This window comes from Telmatherina bonti (assembly GCF_933228915.1).
Source record: "Telmatherina bonti genome assembly, chromosome: 20".
NCBI lineage: Eukaryota > Metazoa > Chordata > Actinopteri > Atheriniformes > Telmatherinidae > Telmatherina > Telmatherina bonti.
Window position 1 is genome coordinate 10,741,172 of NC_136618.1, and position 25,023 is coordinate 10,766,194.

Consider the following 25,023-nt stretch of genomic DNA (forward strand, 5'->3'; position numbering starts at 1 on the left):
TGGCTTAGGCTCCAGCTTCCCTGCAACCCTTCATCAGACTAAGCGGTTAGGATAGTGAATGTATGAATGAATTGTATCTATTCTTCTCAAAGTGGAGTCTCGTGGGGAAGATTGTACCAGAATATGTACTAAACACCCCTCAGTGGAAACAGCTGCAAATTGCAATTGAAATGTTAGAAATATCGCTTTTATTTTGCAAAAACTGTAAAGAAAACATAGCAACTCTGACAAACTGAAGTTCAGCAGGTCATCTTGACCATGTGACTACATGCACTGAGTTGCTGCCCTTTGATTGGCTGAAAATTCTGTTCACAAGCAAGTTGAACCGGATAAGGCACCAGTGAGTAAAACCTATGAACTGTATACAAAAGATGGACAAAGCCTCGGTGACGTCACCCGTAGGTTACGAAGCTCATTGGGCGGTTCCTACCATCGCCATCTTAGCAGTGTCACGTGTGTCCTCTCTCCTAGAGGCTGTGAGCATCAGGGTGGATGATTGGCATGTATCAAACTCCGACATGCCTGTAGCTAAGAGCTATCTGAGCCAACCCGGAGCTACCAGGAGCTAACCAGCTAAGAGATACAGTAGGTGGGCAAAAGGTAAATGGTGTTGACTGGCTGAAACCCCCTAGTGGATGAGGGAGGAACTGCAATTTTTGGCACTTCTGCGCAGGCTTCACTTTAAACCGATGGCCGCTTGGTAAAACTGCACAAATTTAAGTGTTTGTGGTTATTATGGGATTTAATCAGCTCCAGTTCCATTGCATCTTTCCGCTGCATGACTCAGAAAGGAAGGTGTTTGATTTGAGCGTTTCTTTCTTCTCCTCATGAAACTGGCTGCTTTGTGTAAAAAGTGAGGTTTTCTCATCAGACTTGCTGCACCACCATGATTTTGGCTGGTGCCATATGTTTATGAATCCACACACGCTCTTCTTGTGTGCACACAGCTATGCTCTCCCTGTCTCACACACACACACACACACACATAATATCCATTGGTTTATGCTTTCACTCTTTTATTTTTTACTGTTTTTGAGTTTTCTTTCTAGCGCTGTTCTGACTTTCTTCCCTGTAAAACTGGTTGACTATTGTTTTGCATCCTGTCATTCTTCCTCCTCCTTACCTTTTTTTTCCCCTTTTCTTTCTCAGCCTCCGCCTGTTCTTGCACCATTTCTTTTTTTTTTTCCTCTCGCTCTCTCTCCCCCACAACACCCCCAACCACCCCAGAGACCAGGCTTGTTTACTCTTTCTTTTCCACATCTCGGCTCTGTGCAGCTGTGACGGTAATCTTTCCTTCAAATATTTGTTTCTTCCATCTTCTGTTTTTGTTTTTTTTTTTTAAAAAAAACCTCTTTCCCCCGCTGCTACTTCAACAACAAACACCTCCATTCTTCCCCCTCAAATCTTAAACTGTGCCTCTTCCAACTTAGCTTCTGGACACTTTAAGACTTGCCACCTTTAATTCCGATCTACACATTGAGACAGAGCCGGCGAGGTAAACCGTAATTTTGCTCCTGAGGAATCCAATCAGCTTGCACACTGTGTGCTTGTGTTTTGGCAGCCGTTGCCGCTGCTAACCAGTTAGCAATGCCTGTCACCATCACGGGGCTGTATATAGCCAAAGAGCTCCAGATGATGATGGATTGCTATAAAATGGTGGCAGCCAGGGAAAGTAATTACCAACTTTGCCTGGGGTGGAATTTCAGCAGATAAGCCCCTTTCCAGAGCAGTCCAGCCAGCGCCAAAGCAAACAGGTGAGACACAGTGAAGGTCAGGGACGAATGGATGCTGACAGAAACGGTGTAATGACATCTGCGGTCATTCATCTGCAACCTGATTTCCATGCAACAGCTGAATGTTCTGGACAGTAGAACTGAGGAAGAACGGGAACTGTTTAGTGAAGTATGTGCGAAAACGTCACAGTGGGGGAAAAAAAAAAGACAGATGAGCCTGTTTAGGATGTAAGCAGTTACGACGAGATGGAACTGTTGGTTCCTGATTGGGGGGTGGAAATCACATCACGATATATACTATTACACTCATCTGCCACTTTAATCAACCCACCTTGCAAGTACTGGATTGGACCTCCATCTTTAACTCTTCATGATGTTAATTCAACAAAACGATTTTGCTCCATATTGACATGAAACATCACACAGTTGCTGCACATTCATGACAAGAGTCTCCCGTTCCACCACATCCTAAAGCTGCTTGATAGGATGGAGATCTGGTGACTGTGGAGGCCGTTGGAGGACAGTGAACTCATCGTCACGGTGGAGATGATGTGAGCTTTGTGACATGGTGCATCATCCTGCTGGAAGTTTCCATTAGAAGATGCTACATTGTGCTCATAAAGGGATGCACATGGTCAGCAGCAATACTCAGGTAGTGCTGTGATGGTTAAACCATGGGCCCAAAGTGTGCCAAGAAATTATCCCTCTAAAGCATCACCCCCCCACCAACCTGAACTGTTGATACAAGCCAGGATGGATCCATTCTTTCATGGTTTCCAGCAGATTCTGATCCTACCATGTGAATGTGGAGCTAAAATAGACTCATCAGACCAGCAACATTTCCCCATCTTCTATTGTCCAGTTCTGGTGAGTCTGTGTGAGCTGCAGTCTCAGCTGTAGTCTCTCAGTTTCCTGTTCTTAATGACAGAAGCAGCACCTACTGTGGTCTTCTGCTGCTGTAGACCATCTGCTTCCAGGTGTGTGTTCAGAGATGATAGTTTTTTCATATCTTGGTTGGAACCAGTACTCAGCTGGGTTACTGTTACCTTTTATCATCTCCAACCAGTCTGTCCATTCTCCTCCGATCTTTGACATCAACAGTTCTGGTCCAGACAACTGCTGCTCACTGGATATTTTCTCTTCTTCAGACCATTCCATGTAAACTCTGGAGATGGTTGTGTGTGAAAATCCCAGTAGATCAACAGTTTCTGAAATACTCAAACACAACTACACTACTTTTAAAGTCACTTAAATCTCTTTTTTTTTCTCATCTTGATGCTCAGTTTGAACTTCAGCAAGTCGTCTTCCCCATGTCTCCATAAATAGATGTATTGAGTTGCTGCAACGTGATTGGTTGATTAGTTGTTTGCATTATCAAGCAGTTGAACAGGTAGACCTGATCAAATGGTGTATCCATTCAGGATTCTTGTGATTCAGTTCAATTTAGAATCCATTAACCAATATGGGATGATACCACTTGCTAATTTAACACAATCCCTTCCATTCATATAAAATCACAGAAAACAGCTAAAACCTTCACATGCTTTTTTCCTGAAGTCAATCAGACATTTAAATGGAAAATTATCAGTTCTTCTAAGATGAAACTGAGTGTACCTCATTCTGGATATTAAACTTTAAAAGGAAAACTGAATAATTTTGTATTTGTGGACATTAAACAGGATATAGTGTTTAGTCTCAAGCCAATAAAACGTGCTTATAAATAACCATGTCGGTACAATCTGACTTTGTTGTCGCTACACACCAAACTTTTTAATATCAGAATTTCCCCATTTGTTAGAATAAAGGAAATGGAAACATTTCCACATGTCTTTTATTAATCCCATCTCACAAAGAAACACTTTATCCATATTTGATCTGTATTCTTATTTTGGATCAATGCTATTGGCTCATTGAAGTTTGAATCAATATGTCAATGTATTTTTGTCAACTAGCTCGGATTGATTTTAAAGAATAAACACGAAGCTCTGAGCCCTTTAACCACACGGCTCTGGAAAGTGAGATTTATTAAAGCTCAGCTGCCCCCCCCCCCCACCTCCATGACTCAGGCTGCAGTTTATTTTAATGCTCCCATTTGTGTGTGCGTTACATGTGCACATATCATATCGGGTAAATCATACAGCCCTTGGAGATCATGTTCGCTGCCCAGCAGCAGCACATAAAAATCAATGAAGCGCAGAGTCAACATAAGCAGCTCCTAATGCTCTTCCTGCGTGATAGGACGAAATTAGATTCCAGCCATAGCCTGTAATGGCATGGCCAGGCATGTGAAGGGGATTGCAATTGACGGTGATTGAAAATTAATCGAATGACCCAACATGGGATCCATGGATCTGCATGGAGCCCACAGGTTGTTCATAAAGCAGTGAGTAATTGCGCTGACAGGCCGCTGGTGCTCCACAGCACGACCTGGAAGAAAAGGTTAAACTCCGCTAAACGACAAAGAGTAACCTGATAAATGAAGAGCCGTTTAGATGAGCGCTTGTTTGTACAAGAGCTGATTTATGTTTTAAGTGTATTATATTTGCATGATGATGGGTGGAGGAGTGTCAAAGCACACTGCAATGCATCACGAGTGTTAGCATATTAGCATAACAGATGTCCTTTAAAAGAATACATGCAGCAATGCTTTATTCATAACACGGGCCTCGTATCACTTTGCTGTCATGCAAAGTGATACGAAATGTCAGCCTGCTTGCTGCTGTATTTTCTGCATTTAGGGGATATAAACAGCAATTATTTGCTGTTGGTAAAGTGCAGCACGTTGTGAATCATTTCTCTGCATAAATGTAATGACGAAAATCTCTGTTCAAACTGAGAACTTAAAGTGGTTTGTGATGCACGGTAATGAAAGTCTGTTCTGCAAGATGAACAAGTCACTTCCCTCTCACTCTCTGTGTCTCTTTGGTTTTATATTTATATCCCTTTCTATTTTAATGCAGCAGGTCCCTTGCTAATCTCTCAAACTAGATGGAGATAGCGCCGGTGTATTATTGCTCTGTCAGCTACTTAACCAGGCCCTTTTTAGTACTGCATCTAAGAGTGTATTTGCTCCCCAGTTACATCTTAAAGTCTAAGCAAAGCAAACATAAATCTTTATTCTGTGTTCAGCACATCACAGACAAATGTGTTACCAGCCGGGCAGCCACACATGAATGATTAAAACAACCATAGAGTTGATGAAAGCTGCATCGTAAAATCAGTGAACATTGAGGGCATTTCCACACAACAGCCAGACTGACTGATCTCAGATCAGGTCAAAGAGAGCAGAGGTTGTTCTAACGGAGGGCTGAGAGGTAAAACCCCTGATGTGTGCTGCAGATATTAACCTTCAGAAGCATGTAAGGGAGTTTTCACTGGATTTCTTTCCCCAGTTTTTAGCATTTCTGTGGGTGGGCTGCTGGCATTGAACTGATCTACAGACACAGGGATAGTCGGATGGTTTCAACGCGCAAAGCAGCCTGCAGAGAGAAGCATGAACGGATGGAAAGGGGCAGACCTGTTGACCTGTCCATAGTCAGGAGTAGATTTAATGCAACTAACTCTGCTTTTATGTAGAAACATGATAGGACAGTGGTCACATTTACAAGAGGGTCTTAATTCCCCTTAATTCACAAAGATTAGAAATGACCTTGAAAAGACCCAATTCCCAGTGAAAATGATTGTTCTGACTTAAACTTTAATTCAAAGTAAGTGGCTGGTTTATTTCATAGACTGGATATAAAAGATCGACAGAGCCTCTGTCTCGTCGCCTGTAGGTTTCTGAAAAGCTGAATAGAAGCTCATTGAGTTGTTCCCACCATCGCCATCTTGGTAGCACATGTCATGTCTCCCAGAAAATACAAAAATGGGGAAAGAGGTAGACCTGAGAAGGGGGCCGTGAACTTGGGGGTGAATGATTAACATTTAGCAAACTCAGCTCACAGTCACACAGGCAGAAGAATCTGAGCTAACCCGGAGCTAATGGTAGCTAACCAGCAAACAGAGATAGATGGACTGGTCCTGAAGGTAAACCTGACCTGTAAGACCTAAAATGTGTTTTTGTTCCAGGCTGTAAACATGTTTATTTCTGCTGTGAAGTTGGTCTTTTTAACATGGGACTCAATGGGGATTTGCTCTGTTTTGGAGCCCCTAGTGGATGAGGGGGGGACTGCAATGTTTGGCACTTCTACTTGGAATGCAATTTTGACCATGAGAGGTTTCCAGACCTGAGCTGGAACGCATCATGAGGTTGCTACTTGGTTTATAGTTTGTTCTTTTTTTCTTTTCCTTTTTGGCTGCCGTGTTGTGCTGAACAAGTTTACTCTTCCTAGAGAAGCCTTTTGGATATGAGGCCCTTCCTTAACAGTGAACCGATGTTCATTAATTGATAATCAATTAAGGATCAAAGTAAACACATGAATCAACAATGACATCATTATTAGTTCATGATGAGAAACCGGAATTCATGATAAAGTCTTCATTAATAAATGCATTAGTTCATCATGAGTTACACATCACTTAAGTACTTGATTTGTGCCATTATTGTAAATTATTACCAATTTTTTTTTCCTTTTATTTATAAAGCACCATGAACAATTTTAAACATAAATGTTTGCATTTGATGCATATTGCCAGAGTTGGCTTATAAATTCATTCACAACCAGAGCCTCCCAGGAAGGCACATTCGCTTTTTAGTGAAACTACTATGAGCGCTTGACAGTCGTACCGCTCTGTAGCCAAACTATGATTACATGAACAAAATGCCTAAAAAGTAACTATGAATAAAGAAAAGAATAAAAATAAAAAAAAAGATTTAGTAAAGGTTTTATCAGCTGGTGTCGTAAGGCTCACTTTTTTTTTTAACATTATTAAAGTACTTTGTATCAGTGTTAATAAAATCAGTTGCACTGAGGCGTGAAGAAGCCTCTGACCGAGCACTATTTATTTACACACTGACTCAAGTGGGGCATTCAAAAGTTAGTCCATGTTCAAGCTTCCTATTTAACAAGTCCTTTCCAAATGTCAGACCAAACTTTACAGTGATGTTTAAATGAATCCCAACAACTTTTCCATGTGGATCTTGGAAATGATTTCCCTTAAGCACCAGATTTTAGCCACAACTATGTGTCCCAAACAGTTATTCAAAACATTTATAAAAGTAATGTTCAGGTTAGAAAAAAATAGATTAAATTTATGAGACATAAAATGAAGATCATGATGCGTTTGTTAAAGTAACACACACTGTATGTTTGTATGATATGCTAATAACTCCATCTCCCTCTGGAACAGTTTAATTTAATTATCTCACTCCATTTCTGTCATTTCTGCAACAGGAATATGTAAAGACATGTTTACTTTCCATAAGATGGTCTTCAGCAGTGTTTAACAATGTGATTGTCGTTATCCTTGTCCTGTCCTTCCTGTCTCGGGGTTAACATCTGCCCACCCCCTTGAGGTTTAAGATCCATTACTCCGTCTCCATATGTCAGCACCGCCACCTGCACTTCACAGCTCTCAGACAGTTCACAGATTCAGCTCCTAAATACAACCAGCAGGCAGAGATCAGAGGGAGAAGGGCTGAATGACAGCAGTTTGATCAAAGTCCATGTACACAAACTCATGTACACACAGAAAAAAATCCTCATGTTTCCTCAGGAGATATTTTGTGACGGCTCCATCAGATGAAAAGCCCAACCAAAAACTCCTGCATATCAGCCTCCTCAGCTGAAGGTGTGATAGTGAGCGGATAACGTGAGAGATGTAAGAGAGTCCTCTTTATTTCATCCCATCTCCTCCAGTTTAGAAGAAATGTGTGCACGTCTTCTCTTGCCCAGCAAGCTTCCCTTCACATTGCTAAAGAAGGAGGGGGGGGGGGGGTGTTTGTTTTTGTGGGCAGGTTGCCTTTTTGAGGGGAGGGTGGCACAGCAAATAACAGAGAAGGCTTCCATCCAATGGGATGATTAGAGAAACTGGAGCTGGTGTCGGCCTGCTGAAAGGAAATTCCTCAGTAGGCGAAAGCTGACCGAAAGCGCACAGCCGGTATGTTCACACACTTTTTTGAGGGATACGGAGAAAAAAACTGAGAAAAAAAAGAGCACCGTCTGAAGCCGCCACAACTGTGAGCGCGGGAATTTACAGTGCTAATTGAGACCCGAACCGAGACGTCTGCGGTTGGTTCAGATGGTGAAAACGATGTGAACGTCTCCGTCTCTTCAGATCTGCAGCCAGCCAACGTCCTGGTGTGGCAGAGATCAGGTCACCATGGGGATGAGACAGACTGTATTATCTGCTCGGTGGCTGCTTGGCTCTGGAGATTGCAGGATGGAGGGACGGGCAGACAGGCAGCAGGATAAGACATGTCCTTCTTTGGTGTCAGAGGCAGAGTTTGCCATATATGATGCCATTTGATATGTGTGATTGCATCTCTGCTCACAAGAACACATTCTGAAGACAGGTTTTTCAGCGATGTTGGTGCTTTTTTTGGGGGGGGGGGGGGGTTGCGCCTTTTATCTGGGAAAGAAAGGGAGCACTGTCATCAGCAAAACTGTCATTATTCCTCCTGATAAATCATCAGATATACCACAACGGATTTATATGTGCACAACTTATTAGGATGCAAACAGTTGGTGTTGAACCTCGATCAGCTGTGAATGCATGTTGGATGAAATATGTTGTAATTATTACCTCAAAGTAACTGTTCTGTATCCGTCTAAGTTGTTTTGTTTTTTCTCTTCTTCTGTTGCAGGTATTCCTAATAACATTGGTCCAGTTAGTAAGTGGAAAACAAAAGACAAAAGAATGCTTGATGCTCTGCTTTGCCTATTGTTCCACCCTTCATCAAACATCTCTGACTGAAGTGCCAAGTGTTCATTTCTGATTTGGATCCTCCTGCAAAGAATCAATCAGCAGTTGTTCACTAGCTGAAGGCAAAATTGACATGATACAGGCATATTCATTTATTTTCTCCAAGAGTCAGCTCAAGCAGATACAACTTGCCTGGCTCTGCATGCCCGAATGTCACTTGTGTTTTTTTCTTTCTTTTTTTTTTTTAAACCTCCCTCTCTCACATGCATTATAAATAAATGGCATCTAGACTTTATTAAAGTGCCAAGACCTCTCAGGCAGTATAATGTCACAGGGGGTCATTTTAATATAAGCTGCAAGCGCCTCGGCTGGTATTATCTTCGTCAACCAGTAGCCCCCGAGGAAGAGGAGGAGAAAGAAGAGAGGTGCCATGTCTCAAGTTACTGCTGCCTGGAAGGCTGCACGTTGCAAGAATCACGGGCCTGTATTGAACAACTCAAAGTGCATTCACAGTCTTGGCTCAAGTTTGCTTAATCTTTTTCCTTTCTGTACGTCTTAACGATCACCTTCTATTCCCTTCTTCCTGCATAATTTTGGGCTTATATTGACTGTCTGTTTATAAAAAAAAAAACTAAAAAAAAAAACTAAGATAAACAGCAAATATCAAGCTGTTTCTTTGCTAGGGAGGATACAATGATGAGCAAACAAGTGTTAGTAAGCTTAAGTCTTCTTAAGGCCACATGAATGGCTAATACGTGCTTGTTTGTCATCATTAAGGAACGAGGATAACCACTGGGAAAGATTCCCACATCGTCTTGCGAGCGACTTAGGGTGGGAACAGATTGTACCCAGGTGGTTTTTAATCAGGCTTTAGCGTGATAGATTACACAGGAAGTGAACCCTGCTTTAAAGTCCGATGATGTGCGATGAGTCAGAAATGGACATGTGGCCAAACCCTCCACTGCCTGCCTCTGTCACTACTTCTGCACAAGTTATGCTTCCTCTCCATGCATGGGCATGAGTAAAGCTTAGCGTGCGCATGTGTGTGTGTGTGTGTGTTTGTGTGTGTGTGTCTGCATGCTCTTCATTCATGCCGCTTGCACATCGGTCCTCTTCGTCACCATCTAAAATGCCAGGCCACACCATGTCCAACGGCTGTCCTCAAATCCTTCACAGGAAGAGTGTACATGCTGATAAGTATGTGAGTGTGTGTGTGTGTGTGTGTGTGGGTGGGTGTGTGTGTGTGTGTGTGAGAGAGAGAGTGTGTGTCTACTGGGTTGGATGATGTAGAAAGGACACAAACCAAAGTCTTCACTCTTCATCCAGATTGGCCCACAGGGATTTAGATTTGTCGCGAGTGGCTGTCTTGTCTCAGCAGCTTCCCACAGAAACAACATAACAGAAAAAACTCGACATGCTGACTGCTTCCTTTCTGAAGAGGATAAAGCTGTTTCCAGTGCAAACACATATCAAGTTTATGTCGACGTTATTAATAAAGTAAGAATAGAGAAGGGCACGGGGGGGGGGGGGGGGGGGGGGGGGGGGGTTATGACGTCCTTGAGGTTGTTTTAAAGGACTGGAGGCGAAGCTTGTGTGGGGGGAAAAAAGAAAGCCCTGCACTTTTCATGTTGTTGTTTGAAGGTAATTGAATTCCTTATTGACTTTTCTCAATTCTATTTCAAGTTTATTAAGCCAGGCAGAATTGCCTAATGCGGACCATTAAAGTGAAATTAATATTTTAGAAAACAATTCTGGCTCTGCAAGATTGCATTTCATTATAAGTATGGCATTGATTAAAATCCGTCATCACTCATTTAGCTTGATTTACCTGAATATTCCCTATAACCAAGTAATTACTGGAACCCAGATATGTTTTACGTCTAATCAATTGTAAACATTGAATAATTAGGAACTGACTTATTTTTCCAAGTACATCTTAAAGATCTGAGCTTTGGTTTTCTCATGTGTGATTCTAGTTTTCCTCAAATAATGCATTGCTTTGTGTTGTTATCGCAAACTAATTGCTCATGTCTAAACAATTAGAGAAACAAGCAGATCAGGAAAAATAGGGCATATAACCTATATTTGATTAGCTGCGAGGTGTTTCCTTTTCTTATAATCAATTCAAAGGGCTTATTTTCCAGGAACCTGACTCTGACCTCCAGAAGATGTTGCACGCATCACTGATGCAAGACTCCTCCTCAATTACTTACTATCTTTTAAAAACATACAACAAATGCATTACAAAGAATAACTAGAATATCATGCATGATAAAGCTGTAAATTTTTCTTTAAAGACCAAAATAACATTTGAAGATAAGAAAACTTAAACATTTGTTATCCGTTTAAATGACCCTGTAAGTGCCTGAGAGTTAAGCCACTAAAGATATATGCATCAAGCTGATTCATGTCATCTAAAGGCCGGACAACTGCTTTTTTTTGGCCTACTAATCCAGGATCATTTAACCCTAATTAATGTCTCATTAACCTCTGAGAAAAAGGCTAATGTCATGCACTTTTGTGCTGTGTTGCTACCAAAATGGTGGAAAGTATTGAAAAAGGGACAAAAAAAAATTGTACAAAATCGGTATTTGGAAGTATTTTTAGATTTTTTAAAACCCTAAATGGAAAGGAAAGACAAAAATAACATTGACATTTTACATAGCAGTCATCATACTATAGGCAACAAATATGCTGAGTCATCTGTTAGCTTCCCACCAAAGTTAGCATAACCACATCAACAGCTAGCATTCAATGTAATCTGACTGCCTGCTTTTTGACACAGCCAGCTACCGTGGGCACCATGAGTAAGGTTTACATTCATTGAAAGAATTGCGTATTTATTTCAAATTGGTTTGAACTGTATATTGGAAAAAAAATAAAAGCCCTGATGTATAATCGTATTGAGCTCATACAGTTTCAGAATTATTAACTTTGTCACAGTGTGTAACCAAACCAAACTCACAAGTAATACACTGATTTATTCCAGAACAATAAAAGGAATCAAAACATTTTCTTCTTTTTATTAAAACATAGCCCCTTGAAAAACTGCACCCTATGAGCAGTAGTCACATTCTTCAATCAAACATAGAGTAATGGGCTTCTAGCCAACACACCCCTGGATGCTAATTGGCCAAGATTGCATGATTCATGGAGTCCATTGCTAAAGGACGGATAGATCAAGTGAAAGATGAAGGGCCACAATGAAGGAACTTATCCGTTTCCCTCTCTTTGCCTGAGTCCTCTCCATTTCCAACCGCAAAGTATTTCCTTGACACGGAAATACTGACTTGTATGTAATTATGAGGTTATACTACCCACAGCAGTCTGTCATTCCAAGTACCAACACCTGCCATTATTTATTCATTGTTATTCCTCCACCAGAAATACACTGTAATTAGATATTGATTACATAGTCAATGTGATGAATTAAACAAAATGCCCCCCAACGTCTTCATTTGCTATACATAGTTTTGAGTCCTTTGCATAAACCATGACTGAAATGTTAAGTTGATCTGGGTTTTCTCATTTTTCTTTAGTTTTTCCGGTCATCATTTCCATTTCCACAAAGATATACTTACACAGCAAGCCCATGGAAGTCACACAAATTACATACAACGTCTCTAATGTCTTTTTTCAGAGGATATCTGGATGCATTCTCTCTGCTCGTCCATGTCAGCCCTGCCCCATTTCGTTTGCTGTTTCCTGATCTACTGATTTGAGTCACGTCGGACATGTTCGTGTCTCCAGTTGTCTGTGTCAACAACCACGTAGTCCCCCTTTAGAAAATCTGTTAAGTGCATCCCACAAAGACACCTGAATAACCCCTGGTTTCTCTCAATTGCACGCAGTTCGGCCGAATGTGTCATCTCTAGGTGTCGCTAACCGAAAAGAAGGTAGGCATCTAAGATTACGCAACCGTTGTTTTTCCACAGATTAATCTATTACAGGTTTTGTATGATCTAAAACTGGCTCCTTGGTAGCCAAAAGTGTTTTGGGGTAGTATTTTTCTTCCAAATGAACCAAAGGATATTCTCAGTCAGCATTTCTTGCACATGATGGAGGCTTACGTTAAGTGGAGGCTTGTGTACTCACAGGGCACTCGTGTTGCAACATGGTTCTGTGCCGTTCTTTATCCTGTCTTAACACCCAATGTGTGCACTGTGCATGTATACATAAACATGCAATTTTAATTAGGTTCAGAGCTTCCAGGGATGCTCCAGTTAGTATTGCCTAATCAGGAAGAAAAACAAGAGAGATTTCACTGTGGTTTTATGCAGATGTATGTCTCATCTCAGTTTAATCCATCATGCAGATGTGATGTGAATCCACCTTTCAGATGAGTAGCACACAAACACTCAGCTCTGTGTTTCCATGACCACAGTCAAGAACATAAAATGTATGTGTTAGGACCTTATGTCAATAGTACAAAAACAGAGCTTGATTCTGCTTCTTCTTCTTCTTATAATTATTATTATGTGGGAAATCGATATTATGTTTATTATTCCCCATTTGTTTTCTTTGCTAAAACAACTAATAGAGGTATTGTTGTGCTCACTACCCACCATCTTTTGCCTCGCTTATGTGCACAAATTTCTAGACTGAACATTTTTTGGCTAGCTTCCCCCAAGGTGGACTGTAGCTTGTCGAAGACTCGTGTCTGTCTGGGAAAACGTACACAGAGGCCTGTAAATTATACAAAACACTTGTTAATGAAATGAGGCGTAAAAGAGGGATTATAATATTTCAGTTGTTCATTATCGAAGGCATTTGTAGCAGATGCTGCTACATGCAGCCAGCTTCACTTGGCAATGTCACTCCTTATTTCCCAATGCCATCATTCATCATTATTGCATATGTTTCATTTTTTACTATTTTTTTTAATTGGGCATGATGCCTGTTTTTCTTAATTCTCTAACATTACGTGTTATATTTAATTGCAATATCATGTTTTTTTGTTTTGTTTTTTTCTTGTTTTTTTTCTTTTAATTTGTCTAGTAGCTCCTCAGGTTGCATTGTCCACTGCCCCTTCTGTCCACGTTGCAAACAGCAAGAGAGGTAGGAGATACATTGCCCCCAGATGACACCCAAGCCTTTTTCACCATGTGAACTGATGTTTCTGTTTACCTGTGCTCCCCCTCCCTGACCCAACACTAGCACAGTGCTACAGCACTCTGTATCCATATCTCCAGCCCAGTGCTGGACTGATGGCTTTCATTGTAAGCCGCACATTGAGGGCTCATTCGTCTATGGAATCATTTCTAAACACTATAAAAGTCCCACAGAATCATTTCTTTTTCAGTGAAAACAAAGTGGGTGTTTCGGTTACAACTATTTTTGGGGGAACATGTTTCTGAGACTTTATATTCCCCATGCGTGCATGATTTATGACCTTACCCTATTTCCAGAAAGGAAAGATTATTTGTCTTCTGAGAGTACGTCTGCGAGAGCGAGGCATCTAATGTAGAAGACCTAAGCTCATACTCAGATAGGACTTGCTGATTTAGGTGAAAGGTAGGGGTTGGACTCGGCTTTTCGTTCCTTTGTTTCCATGTCTTGTCGGTTTGCCAGAGGCCGGACAGAGAGAAACTGACCTCAATACAGATTCTTAATAACAGCAATCCCTTGGACGACAGCCCCATCTGCTAACCACCCTATTCTGGTGCCTTGAGTATGCGGTGAGTCCACGTGGTTGCAAGCAAGGCTTAAGGACCACATCTGTCTGCTGTCCACGGTGTCAGTGGTCACTCAGTGTGGCAGACTGATCCTCCACCAACATTTCTGCCACTGCGAGATTATCATAGACTGTAGCAGGTTCTGAATTCCAGCTTCAACATAACACTGCATAGCATCACCATATGCTTTTGTATCTAAGCAACTACAATTAGGAAATTTTCTCTAAGCTTTAACTTTTTCTACCGTGATTTTATAACTAAGGATTTTGGGTTAAAATGATCATCTTCTCTTTGAATTGTTACCTGAACGAGAGAAGTCACAATATTTTCAGCTCAGTTCTAGAAAGATGCTTGAATTCCCCCCACACCAAGAAATCAGAGGATCCATTTCATCCATGGTTTGACCTGCCCTACGCTTCGTGGTGTTCCAACTGTGATTATGTCTCTGTGCCATCATTTTGAAGCCTTCTTCGCCTATTGTTGTGGTGTGCTTGAAGTGATGTGACCTATTTAAATTCCGCTAACAACATGCTAATTTTGTGGTGTGTGTTTCTAACTCTGGCCGTGCCTTTGCCAGACTAATCATGACTTACCCTACCAGCATTTCCACCTCCAACATGCAACATCGCCATCTTTTTACCTCGCATGCCATGGCGCCTAGCTCAAACTTTTGCTAACCCTTCTGTTGTCGCAACCGCAGCAGAAACATTTCTACCGCGCCTCTTTCTTTATCCCCTCTTCCTCCCCTCTCTTCCCTTCACACCTCTACTCTGTTTGCAAGACTGTGAATGCTTCGGCCACTCCAACCGATGCAGCTACATCGAGCTGCTAAACACCGTCATTTGCGTGAGCTGTAAGCACAACACTAGAGGCCAGCACTGCCAGCTATGCAAGCTGGGCTACTACCGCAATGCCTCAGCAGACCTGGACGATGAAAATGTGTGCATAGGTTAGTCCCCCACCCTGCCCCCTTCACTGTCACCATGCTTTTACACTTTCTTCACCTTACCTTCTGTCTTGACTTCACAAATGAGGAAATGTCCTTTCACCCCTCACAGTTGCTTCACCCATACACAGTCCTGTCCTCATATTCCTTAGTTTTCTTCCCTTTTTGCTTCTTCTGCTTTGGCACAACAGTGTCATTCACCTCATTTGCAGCATGTTAGCATATTGCTAATCAATAAACTGTGGGCAGACACATTAATGTAATGTAAAAGTGACTTGTTCCCAGGCATGGTAGTCATCCAGAGTTGATCTAAAATTAATTTAGTAAAGTCTTTTGCTAGCTAACTTTATTTAATGTGGTTGTAGCACGGTATACATAATTTTTAGCTGCTAACGAAGCTACTAGCTTGTTTTTTTTCCCCAGTAGAGTTTGTTGCAACTGCCAGGTTGTGCTATGTTACAGAGGCATAAGCTTGATGAATCAGATATTGATTTATAAAACATTTTTCATTTCAATATCTTCAAACTTTAAGTGTAGTAAAAACACAAATAACATCTTGTTAAATGGATGTTGTTAAGTTTTAATGGTGTAAGTTAAATTAATCTGTTGTTAGCATGGTTTCTCTTTGCTTTTCCTTTTCATTTTATAGTTTTTCTGCTATTTTACTTTTGCATTCAAGACATTATTTAACAGTGAGAAAAGGAAGATTTAAATGGAACTACTGAATCTGTATTTGTGGTAAATATGGAATAGTGTCCAGCAGCTACTGATATCAGAATGTACATGTAATGTATGGATTTCTTTATAATGAATACTTGCTGTGTTCTAAAATGACTAAAAATGCCAAAAAATGTGAAGAAGCTAAATTAAGATGTGTTTTCATCACTAAGCGAAAGTGTGATAATTTATTCTCAGAGAAATGCAGACTAGCCCTTTTTCTGTGTGTGCTAATCATTTTCCAGCAGCTATATGAAAATTTTCTCTTCTGTTTTTAACAGTTCTCCAAAACTGGATGCTCATAAAACATAACTGGTTGTCAGTATATCTGAGGACAACGTGCCTCTAATTCTGTGGCACCTTCGTAACAATAGTATTAATGACATCCTAAACCCGGGGTTTCTGATATTTTGCTTATTTTGTATGCATCCCTCCTAGCTCCCTAAAGAAGAACCCGGTTCCCTGTCGAGCTCTTTACCTAGGATATGTAGTGTGACTTTACAGTGCTTGGTGTCAGGTGCATTTGTGAGTCTTGAGGGGAAAGTGTGAGAGTCACCGGGAGCTCTGAGAGAAATGTCGCAAGGAAGTCACACCGCCAGTGAGAAGTGCCAGGCAAGTGCATATGTCATATACATGAAATGGCCCCAGGAGTAGCAGCTGAAACCCATCACTTGGTATTAAGAGTCACAGAGGCGTTACTGTGTGCCAAACTTGCCATCACCTTGCCTCTCGTTCCCTGACCCCCCCAGTTTGTCACATGATGTCGCCTCTCTCCTCTTGCCTGACCCCTGCATGTCACTCGGGTGCAGCCACGTGCATCACAGCCACAGAAGGTGCAATGTGATGGTCATGGACTGTCAAAATAGGTGTCACTTTGACTGCAGAGTGTTCCAGTTGCTGTTTGAAGCTGAAAGGTCAATTGAGCGTAGGACACCAGAAACACGACGGGTTATTTTTCTTTTCTAAGCGATTTTTTAAAATCGTGCTTCAGATAATTTTCTGTTCATGATAACGAAGCATTTAGGGATTATTAGGATAGCAAAGAAAGGGATCCATAGGATTTAATAATATACTACAACAATGCCCATTTCAATGTGTTCTTCACTCATTTCTTTAAAACCTTATTGTTTTATACCATTCCCATCCTATATCTGCTTCTGACATTTTCTGTCTCCTTTCTCCACCTTCTTCTATCTCTATCTGTATGAATGACTCCACTTTTACAAGAGCATGTTCAGATAAGCTTATTTTGTCCATCTTAGACCAAAGCTACTGATAATGCTTTGCATATTTGCTCATTGCATGCTATGTTCTCGTATGTTGGTTAAATTTGTTAGATATTAATTACTGATATGTTTTTATAACTCTAAAGTACATCAAAAGCAAACTTCATTCCTTCTCATTCTGTCTCCATTACAATTGAAATGGTAGCATTTCTTGTCTATTTGCAGTTATCTTGTTATCAGTTAGAAATGATCATGCACCTTGTTGAGCTCGGGGACTTCGTGTGAGAGTCCTAGACCTGTGGCGGGAAGTCAAAGCACCACCCTGTTCTCCAGCCTGTGTGTATATGTGTGTCTTGTTTTTCCAGAGTGTAATTGTAATCCCTTTGGCTCAGTCAGTGATCGCTGTAATGGCACAGGATTTTGTAAATGTAAGGAGGGCATTACAGGGCCCAAGTGTCAGGAGTGTCCACCCGGCTATTTGTGGGACGATGGCTGCAAATGTAAGTAGAACCACAACCTTTCCCCATGCAGCTCCCGACTCTTCCCCTCCCTCAGCTCTGTCTCTCTCTGCTTACTTTGTCTTTTCTCTCTGTGTGATTCCTGAGCTTTGGCTGGAGGAATGCGTGGCACATGCAGCCCTAACACATGAGATGAGCTACAGTAACTCACCACATTCAATGCCATCTCCTTCATTACCTGATCCTGCTTTTCACGGTCGCCGTGGCTGCATTGCCAGTGTAAGACCAGCAGGTGCCCGATCTGGCTCAAACGGAGAAAAAGCAATGGCATGGTAGGATGCATGCTGCGCGGTAACTCTGTTATCCAGGCGTGTCGCACACCAACAACACAACAGCTGAGTCAATATTGACTGCTTGACAGGCTGCCTGTGATGCCCATCGCCAGTACACAACAGGACAATGTCGTCCAACACAAACATTATTTTTAAAAGAGTTTGCAGGTTATTTATTCCTACTTGCTATTTATATCCCTCCAAGTTATTTTTTTACAAAGCATGGCTTTGTAGTCTTTTTCTCCAAATGTCACCAATATTTCATTGTTTCTTTCAGGTCAAACATAAGTGACAAACCTTCAGGCAAGCGGAAGGAAACAAACACATGGATTTTACCTGTTCAAACTTAGATTATAAAAACGACTCGATTGCACTAATTACTAAGCTTTACTTGTTTTTATTCATTTCTGTTCCCGCTGTAAGGTTTTACAAGCCTTCTAAGTAGAAATGAATGACGTAATTTAAGTTCATTAATTCAATGAAAGGTCCTTAAATTCAGCCAGTTGCAGAAGAACCCCAAAAAATTCTATTAGATGCAAACAATCATTTCCCCTTTTTGTAAAAGATTTACATAAAAAAAAATCCACACAAAACATTTGTCAGAAAAAAAATCTACTTGTTACACACCCTAATGTCGACAAATTGTCTCGACATTTCAACAACATTAAGCTGTAATCAGATTAAATATTAAGACTCTATATCTCTTCACAGACTCAGTTACATAAGTACTGCATGCTTTCTTAAAGGATTAAGTGTTTTTAATATGAAATAGGGATATTATCAGGGATCCCCAACCCTGGTCTTGGAGGACCGCTGTCCTGCAGGTTTTTCAAGTGTCCCTGCTGCAACACACCCAATTCAAATCAATGTACATTTAGCAGACATGAGCAGAGCTTGTCTGAGTCTGAGACAGGAGTTTTCCAGCATGGTCGCTTGGAAAACCTGCAGGACATCGACCCTTGAGGAACAGGATTGGTGATGCTATAGAATATACTATGTTGGTATTCAGTCATGTGACTTATAGGCCCAAAGTTGTCCTATGAAGGAAGTTTTGGTCGAACAAACCAAAAGAACTAATGTTATGCAAAGATGACAGATATTCTCTGAGTATTTCCAGTAGGATGGATATAAATGATCTAAAGAGAACTGGAGAAATATTGATCGATTCAGATCCATGTTATCTGGAACTGTCTGCTGAACTGTTGTTTGGTCCTTTTTAAGCCTGTAACTCTATAAATAAAGTAAATCCCGGCGCATTGTGATTTAAATTCAGTGTAAAATGAACAACTGGTTTATTATAGTAGTTCTGAAACAGATGTATCTTCATTAAAATGCACCGTTTTCAGCTGCAACTTGCTGTTGGCTACTAACATATTCAGTGTGTGCAGAGTAAACACTGACTGTCATTGTGCACATTTGTTTCCCTGCAAAAGGACATGTGAAGGGAACCAGTCCTCTCTTGGTTAAATGCAATCATGAAGCATTATTTGGTGAAACTAAATGCATATAATGCCTCTAAATCTACTGTAGCAAGAGAAGAGGTTGCAAAGAAAGATATATTTCTATGCAGTCCCAAGTGAAACAGATGGAGAGAAACTGCAGAGCAGATCAGTAATTTGACAGATTAGCAATAAAAAAAACAACAGTAAGAAAATCAAGCAAATAATTTGTGAAGAATTTCTTTTAATGTCACAAAATTGTCTCCTTCTTTTAGTGTGATTCAAGAGGTTTATATAATGCTAAATGAATAAATGTTAAATGAACTTAGTTTGTGTTAACGCAGTGCCAAGGAGGAAAGACATCAGCTGTGATCTCAGTCTGAGAAGGCTTTGAGCTTCTAAACTGATTAGAGTTCATCATTTTTTAATCCAATCTAATCTAATCTTCATATCAGACCCAGAAATGCTCGATATCAACAGTAAAACACCAAAACAAACTCAATCCAGACTATCCTGATGTGAATACATCCTGAGTCATCAGCATTAAAAAAGATAAGCCTCCCTCCCACTACACAACCAGTTTTACCATTTAACAGTCAGAAACATTTAAAACAGCTGCCAGTCTTCCCAGAAGTGGGATTTCTAGAGTACCGAGAGGTACATCTCAGACTCTCAGGCCTCAGTTAGCACGCTAACTGTTCATGTAGAGAGGTCGCAGGTGAAAGTTACCCACCATGCACCACAGCGTGTTTGTAAAGGACAAGAGGCTCTGCAGGTTTTCGACACCATGCTGTCAAATCTGGACAGCAAACTATTCTAGTGTCAAATGTGAAGACGTCTGTCTGGCATCTGAAAGTTCAGCTGAATTTGTTTAAATGCAACAGGAAAAGGATCCAAACAGCAGCTAAAAGGGAAAAAATCAAGTTGTTGGCAAAAATTCAGACCTCAACCCGACTGAAATGCTGCGTTGGGATGAAGAATACAAACTTCTTCACAAAAACATCAGTCGGATTTGATTTTTTTGACATCGAACTTCAGTTTCCTGCTAAAAAAAAAAACAAAAAACTAAAACTCCATTAAAATATTATGTTACACCTGCACACACAAAGCATCTACTCCTCACTCACTGAGATGTACAGAAGCCATGAATATTTAAATGTTCCTCTCTTCAAACTCTGAACTTGTTGGTGAACATTTGTTGTAGAAACTTTGGGCTTGTGAAGCAGGAAACGTACCGCTGTCTTTTTCTCTGCGCTTTCCTCCATGCGGAGAATAAATAACTTCACCGCCTGAACTGCAGATGTTTCTTTAGCGTTTGGGCAGAAATTAGCGAAGCCGCTTCTGTTGTTGGTGTAAATTAGACACCAGAAGAGGCTGTAAATGTTTAGAAACAGAGTTTGCATGACCTTTTAGCTTCCTTTTGCTCTCATCTGTCGGCACAGCACTGAATGCATGAAGAAAAATTAACATTTTTGACTTTTTTTTTTTCCTGTATTGTTGCTGATGTTTTACAAGCTCGATGAAAAATCCTCCGCTGTTCAGGCTATAACGCAGAAAGTCAGTTTTCCAGGGGAATTAAAACCATTACTTCAACACCCAGCAGGCTACAAAACTGCAAACAGCTGCCTTGTCACGCTGACCACCCTAAAATTTCCTTCCCAAACAGCTTAAGATAAAAAAAAAAAACCACCTAAAAGATGGCCGCAACTTGTGAGGACTAACATAGCTGGAAAAGTTTTTGGTTGTGACCTTCTGCTGCATCTTTAGCTGTTGCAGTGTTTATGTTCACGACTCAATCTGCATGCAGACAGAAGAATGCAATTAAAACCTAAATCTCTCCTCAAACACATCACTTTCCCAGACAGGCACACCTAGTTCATCAGCCCCTTCTCTAAATATTATCGCTCATATCTAAAGCAAACGCCACAAATCTTGTCATTTACTGCCTCTGTTTACCTTCTGTAATGTGAAATATAGTTAAGGTGGGAAGACGGAGAGAGGATGAAGGTGCAGAGATCTAAAAAGCCTTCCAGGCTACAGTAGTGCTGCAGCACCTTTAATCTTATTGAACGTGCATCTCTTGTTATCGACGCTTGTTTTTAAATAATCAATATCTGTGTTTCATGTTTGACTTTAGCTTTGCTTAATTGGCAGACGATGAAGCGGTCTGCCTGCAGGGGATGGCCATTACCTGAGCTTTCCTTTGAAACCAGGCCAAGCTGCTTTGCAGTTTTAAGCACCATGTGGAATCCATTTTTAATGGGATGGATCTTAACGGAGGAATTCTCCGAGTCACGTTAACGCACGTTGAATGTCGAGCGACCGAAATGAAAACAAAACAAATGCAATCTACACTCACTGGCTACTTTATCAGGTCCGCCTTACCGTTACCACGTTGGATCCCTTTAACTTGGTGACGGATTCAACAAGATGTTGGAAACATTTCTGAGAGATTTATCTCCATGTTGACATGAAGCATCACACAGTTGCTGCACATCCACATGAGACTCTCCCGTTCCACCTCATCCCAAAGCTGCTTTATGGAACTGAGATCTGTGGAGGCTGTTGGAGGACAGTGAACTCATCGTCATGGTGATGATGTGAGTTTTGTGACATGGTGCTGGACGTATCCATCAGAAGATGCTACACTGTGATCAACAGCAATACTCAAGTGGTTAAACCATGTCATGTCGGTACTAAGGGGCCCAAAGTGTACTAAGAAAACACCCCCACATCATCACACCAGCAGCAGCCTGAAGCATTGGATGGATCCATGTTGTCATGATGTTTCCAGCGGATTCTGATCCTACCATGTGAACTTGGAGCTGAACTGGAGACTTATCAGACCAGCAACGTTTCTCCATCTTCTATTGTCCAGTTCTGGTGAGTGGGTGTGGATTGTAGCCTCAGTTTCCTGTTCTTACTGACAGGAGTGGAACCCGGTGTGGTCTTCTGCTGCTGGAGACCATCTGCTTCCCGGTGTTGTGAGATGAGTAAAGTTTATTCTACATCTTGGTTGCAACCAGTGGTCATTAGAGTTTCTGTTGCTGCTATTGGTCCTCCAACCGCCAACATCAACAAGACATTTTGGTCCAGAAAACAGACGCTGCAGATGGTTGTGTGTGTTTGTGTGTGTGTGTGTGTGTGTGTGTGTGTAAATCCCAGTAGAGCAGCAGTTTCTGAAACACTCAGACCAACAACTACACGGCGTTTAAATTCCCTTTCTTCCTGAGTCGTCTTCACCATGTAGCAGCTGTGTGATTGGCTGATTCAGTGTTTAACAAGCTGTGAACCTAATAAAGTGGCCAATGAGTGTATCTCCAGTCCCGGTGGAAACAAACCATTTCACTGAGTCGGATTTGATGTTTGGCATTTAATCGAAGCAGTTTTTATTTCTGAACTGTAATCTTCATATTTTTATTTGCACCCAAACCAGATGTTTCAGTGGATTTAAAACCGAATCCCGTTGAGCCGAACAATAACTAACGTTATCTGTGCTGACACTGAGGGAAATAATGACATCATCGCTTCGCAGTGTCGTGTTTCTAAAGTGACTCATCAGCTTCGACTCATAGGAAACATCCCCGCATTTATGTTTTCCTTAAGTCAGAATAAATTTAAAATCTATTGATCATAGTTCTCCACTGTCTTCTTGTCATAAATAGATTTCCACATAAAAACTGGTTCATTTCACCGACATTCTTTCCCAACTCGCTTCCTCTCAGATTGCAGCCTGTGTTACCTGCTTTACCTTGAGCTTTCCCACACACTGACAACTGCACATCAAGTATGTCTGCAGCAGATTCAGAGGACAGGAATACTCCTCTGCATCATGAGACAGTGAGGAAGACTTAGACGAACGAGATGAAAGGTCATTGTGTGATCAAAGGAGTCTCTCCTGTGTGCTGATCATATCAAGGCCTCGTGATTGTTTAATTAATATATCTGATGGCTCTTCCTTTTCATCTCAGAGGAGACGGTCTAATCACCAAGTTGAACTCTTCCAAAGGAGATTTTTCCACCGCGTATAGATATTGTCGCTGTTTTCGGCTCATTACTGGGGTGATATTGGATGTGAAACTTGCCGGTTTGGGGGAAAAAAAAACAGAAGACAGAGTCCAGAGGACTTATTTGGATCTAGTCGTGAATAGTAATTGTAATTTTCTGAGCCACACAGCAGCTCCCTTTTCTCCAACATAACACACAAATAGGCATTGACAGTCAATGTTTCAGAGCAAAGCTGCCATCAAAGCCCCATTTGGTTATTCCTGCTAGACGGCATGCATCCAGCCCCGAGTATTAGGAGAGAAATCTTATGCTTGTTATTGGGATATTTATGTCCCATAGAGTTTATAGATTGCTCACCACATTGTTTTGCGCTCCCGTAAAGCTGAAATGGGCAGAAGTGGTCCCCGTGTTTATCACTGTTTATTCGTCTCTGTTGGTTTATTAGTTTGTGCAGCGCTGCTTTGTTTGCCTCCAGCTTGCTTGACAGCTTGCCTCCACTGGGAATATAGTGGCCTCCATATCCCAGCTCTAAATATACACCAATTTTCACCTAATGCTCAGTTTGTCTAAAGTCGGTGTTTGGGAAACGCCTGGCAGGCGCTGAAGATAGTATGGATTTATGTGTAGAAATCTGGCTGATTTAATGAGACTTTAATGAGGATTGTTGTTAAACAAACGGACATAGTTACGGTTATACCGAGTGCAGCGCTGTGAAATTTTAACATATATCATTTCTGAGTGACAGATGCTGCAGTGTTCAGCCATTATGGAAAGACGGGGGAATTTACAGACGGAACAGTGAAAATGGAACAATGTTTTTCCACAGCATGAAGATCTGAAACATACGTTGAAATATATACGTATATGTACACCACTGCTCACAGATTTGATATCACTTTCCCAGTAAATCCATTAGCAAAGTGCTCTGAATATCATATTCTATACATATTTAACAGGGGTATTCATCTCAGTCCTACGAGGTCCACAATCCAGCAGGTTTTCCATGTATCCCTGCTCCAACACAGCTGACTCAAGGCTGAGTCATTGTGCAGAACCTGATTGGCTGTTCATTTAATTGCTTTGGGTGTGTTGGAGCAGAAATAGATGGGAAACATGCTGGATTGTGGCCCTCGTAGAACCAAGTTGAATGATTATGTTATGTAGTTTTAGTTCAAGGCAGTGACAGAATTTGAAAAAAAAAAAAAAGTATGCTTATATATACTTCCTACCACTAGGGGGTGGTATAGTTTCTTTAATTCTATTTTATGGTGACTTTATTGTGTTTGATTTTTCCTTTTTTGTTCTTAAACTTTTACCAGATTAAATGATGAGACTTGTTCTGCAGAGTTCTTTGGAGAAAAGTATATTTTAGCTTATTGATTTACAACCGTGCCCGTTTGGTGACAATGGGAAAGATATATTTAATCACATGGCAACGGATTTCTAATGTGTGAATAAAAATTTGTTACTAACATGTCAACAATTGTCCACGTTTTCCTTTTAAACTGTAAAGCTCAACCATCCAAACTAAAAGTCTTTCACTGATTGTGCTTAATCAGAAGAAGTGGCATCATAGCAAAACAGCGTATATAATATTTTGTTTTTTTAAAGTTGGACATATGACCTATGACTGTTGTCTACTTTTGTGGAATTTGTAGTTTTTAGCTCTAAAGTGGTGGGCAACC

At 41.0% G+C, this 25,023-nt stretch overlaps 1 protein-coding gene across 1 annotated transcript in view; it reads left to right on the forward strand.

The window, feature by feature from the left end:
• The window catches only part of ntng1a (netrin g1a), a gene marked incomplete at both ends in the record, with an annotated part of 138,351 nt that overhangs the window by 111,709 nt on the left and 1,619 nt on the right, over window positions 1–25,023 (forward strand). The window contains 2 exons of the mRNA XM_079260227.1: window positions 14,974–15,161; window positions 17,467–17,601. Coding sequence (XP_079116353.1) covers window positions 14,974–15,161; window positions 17,467–17,601 — 323 coding nt within the window. The remainder of the gene's footprint in view (window positions 1–14,973; window positions 15,162–17,466; window positions 17,602–25,023) is intronic.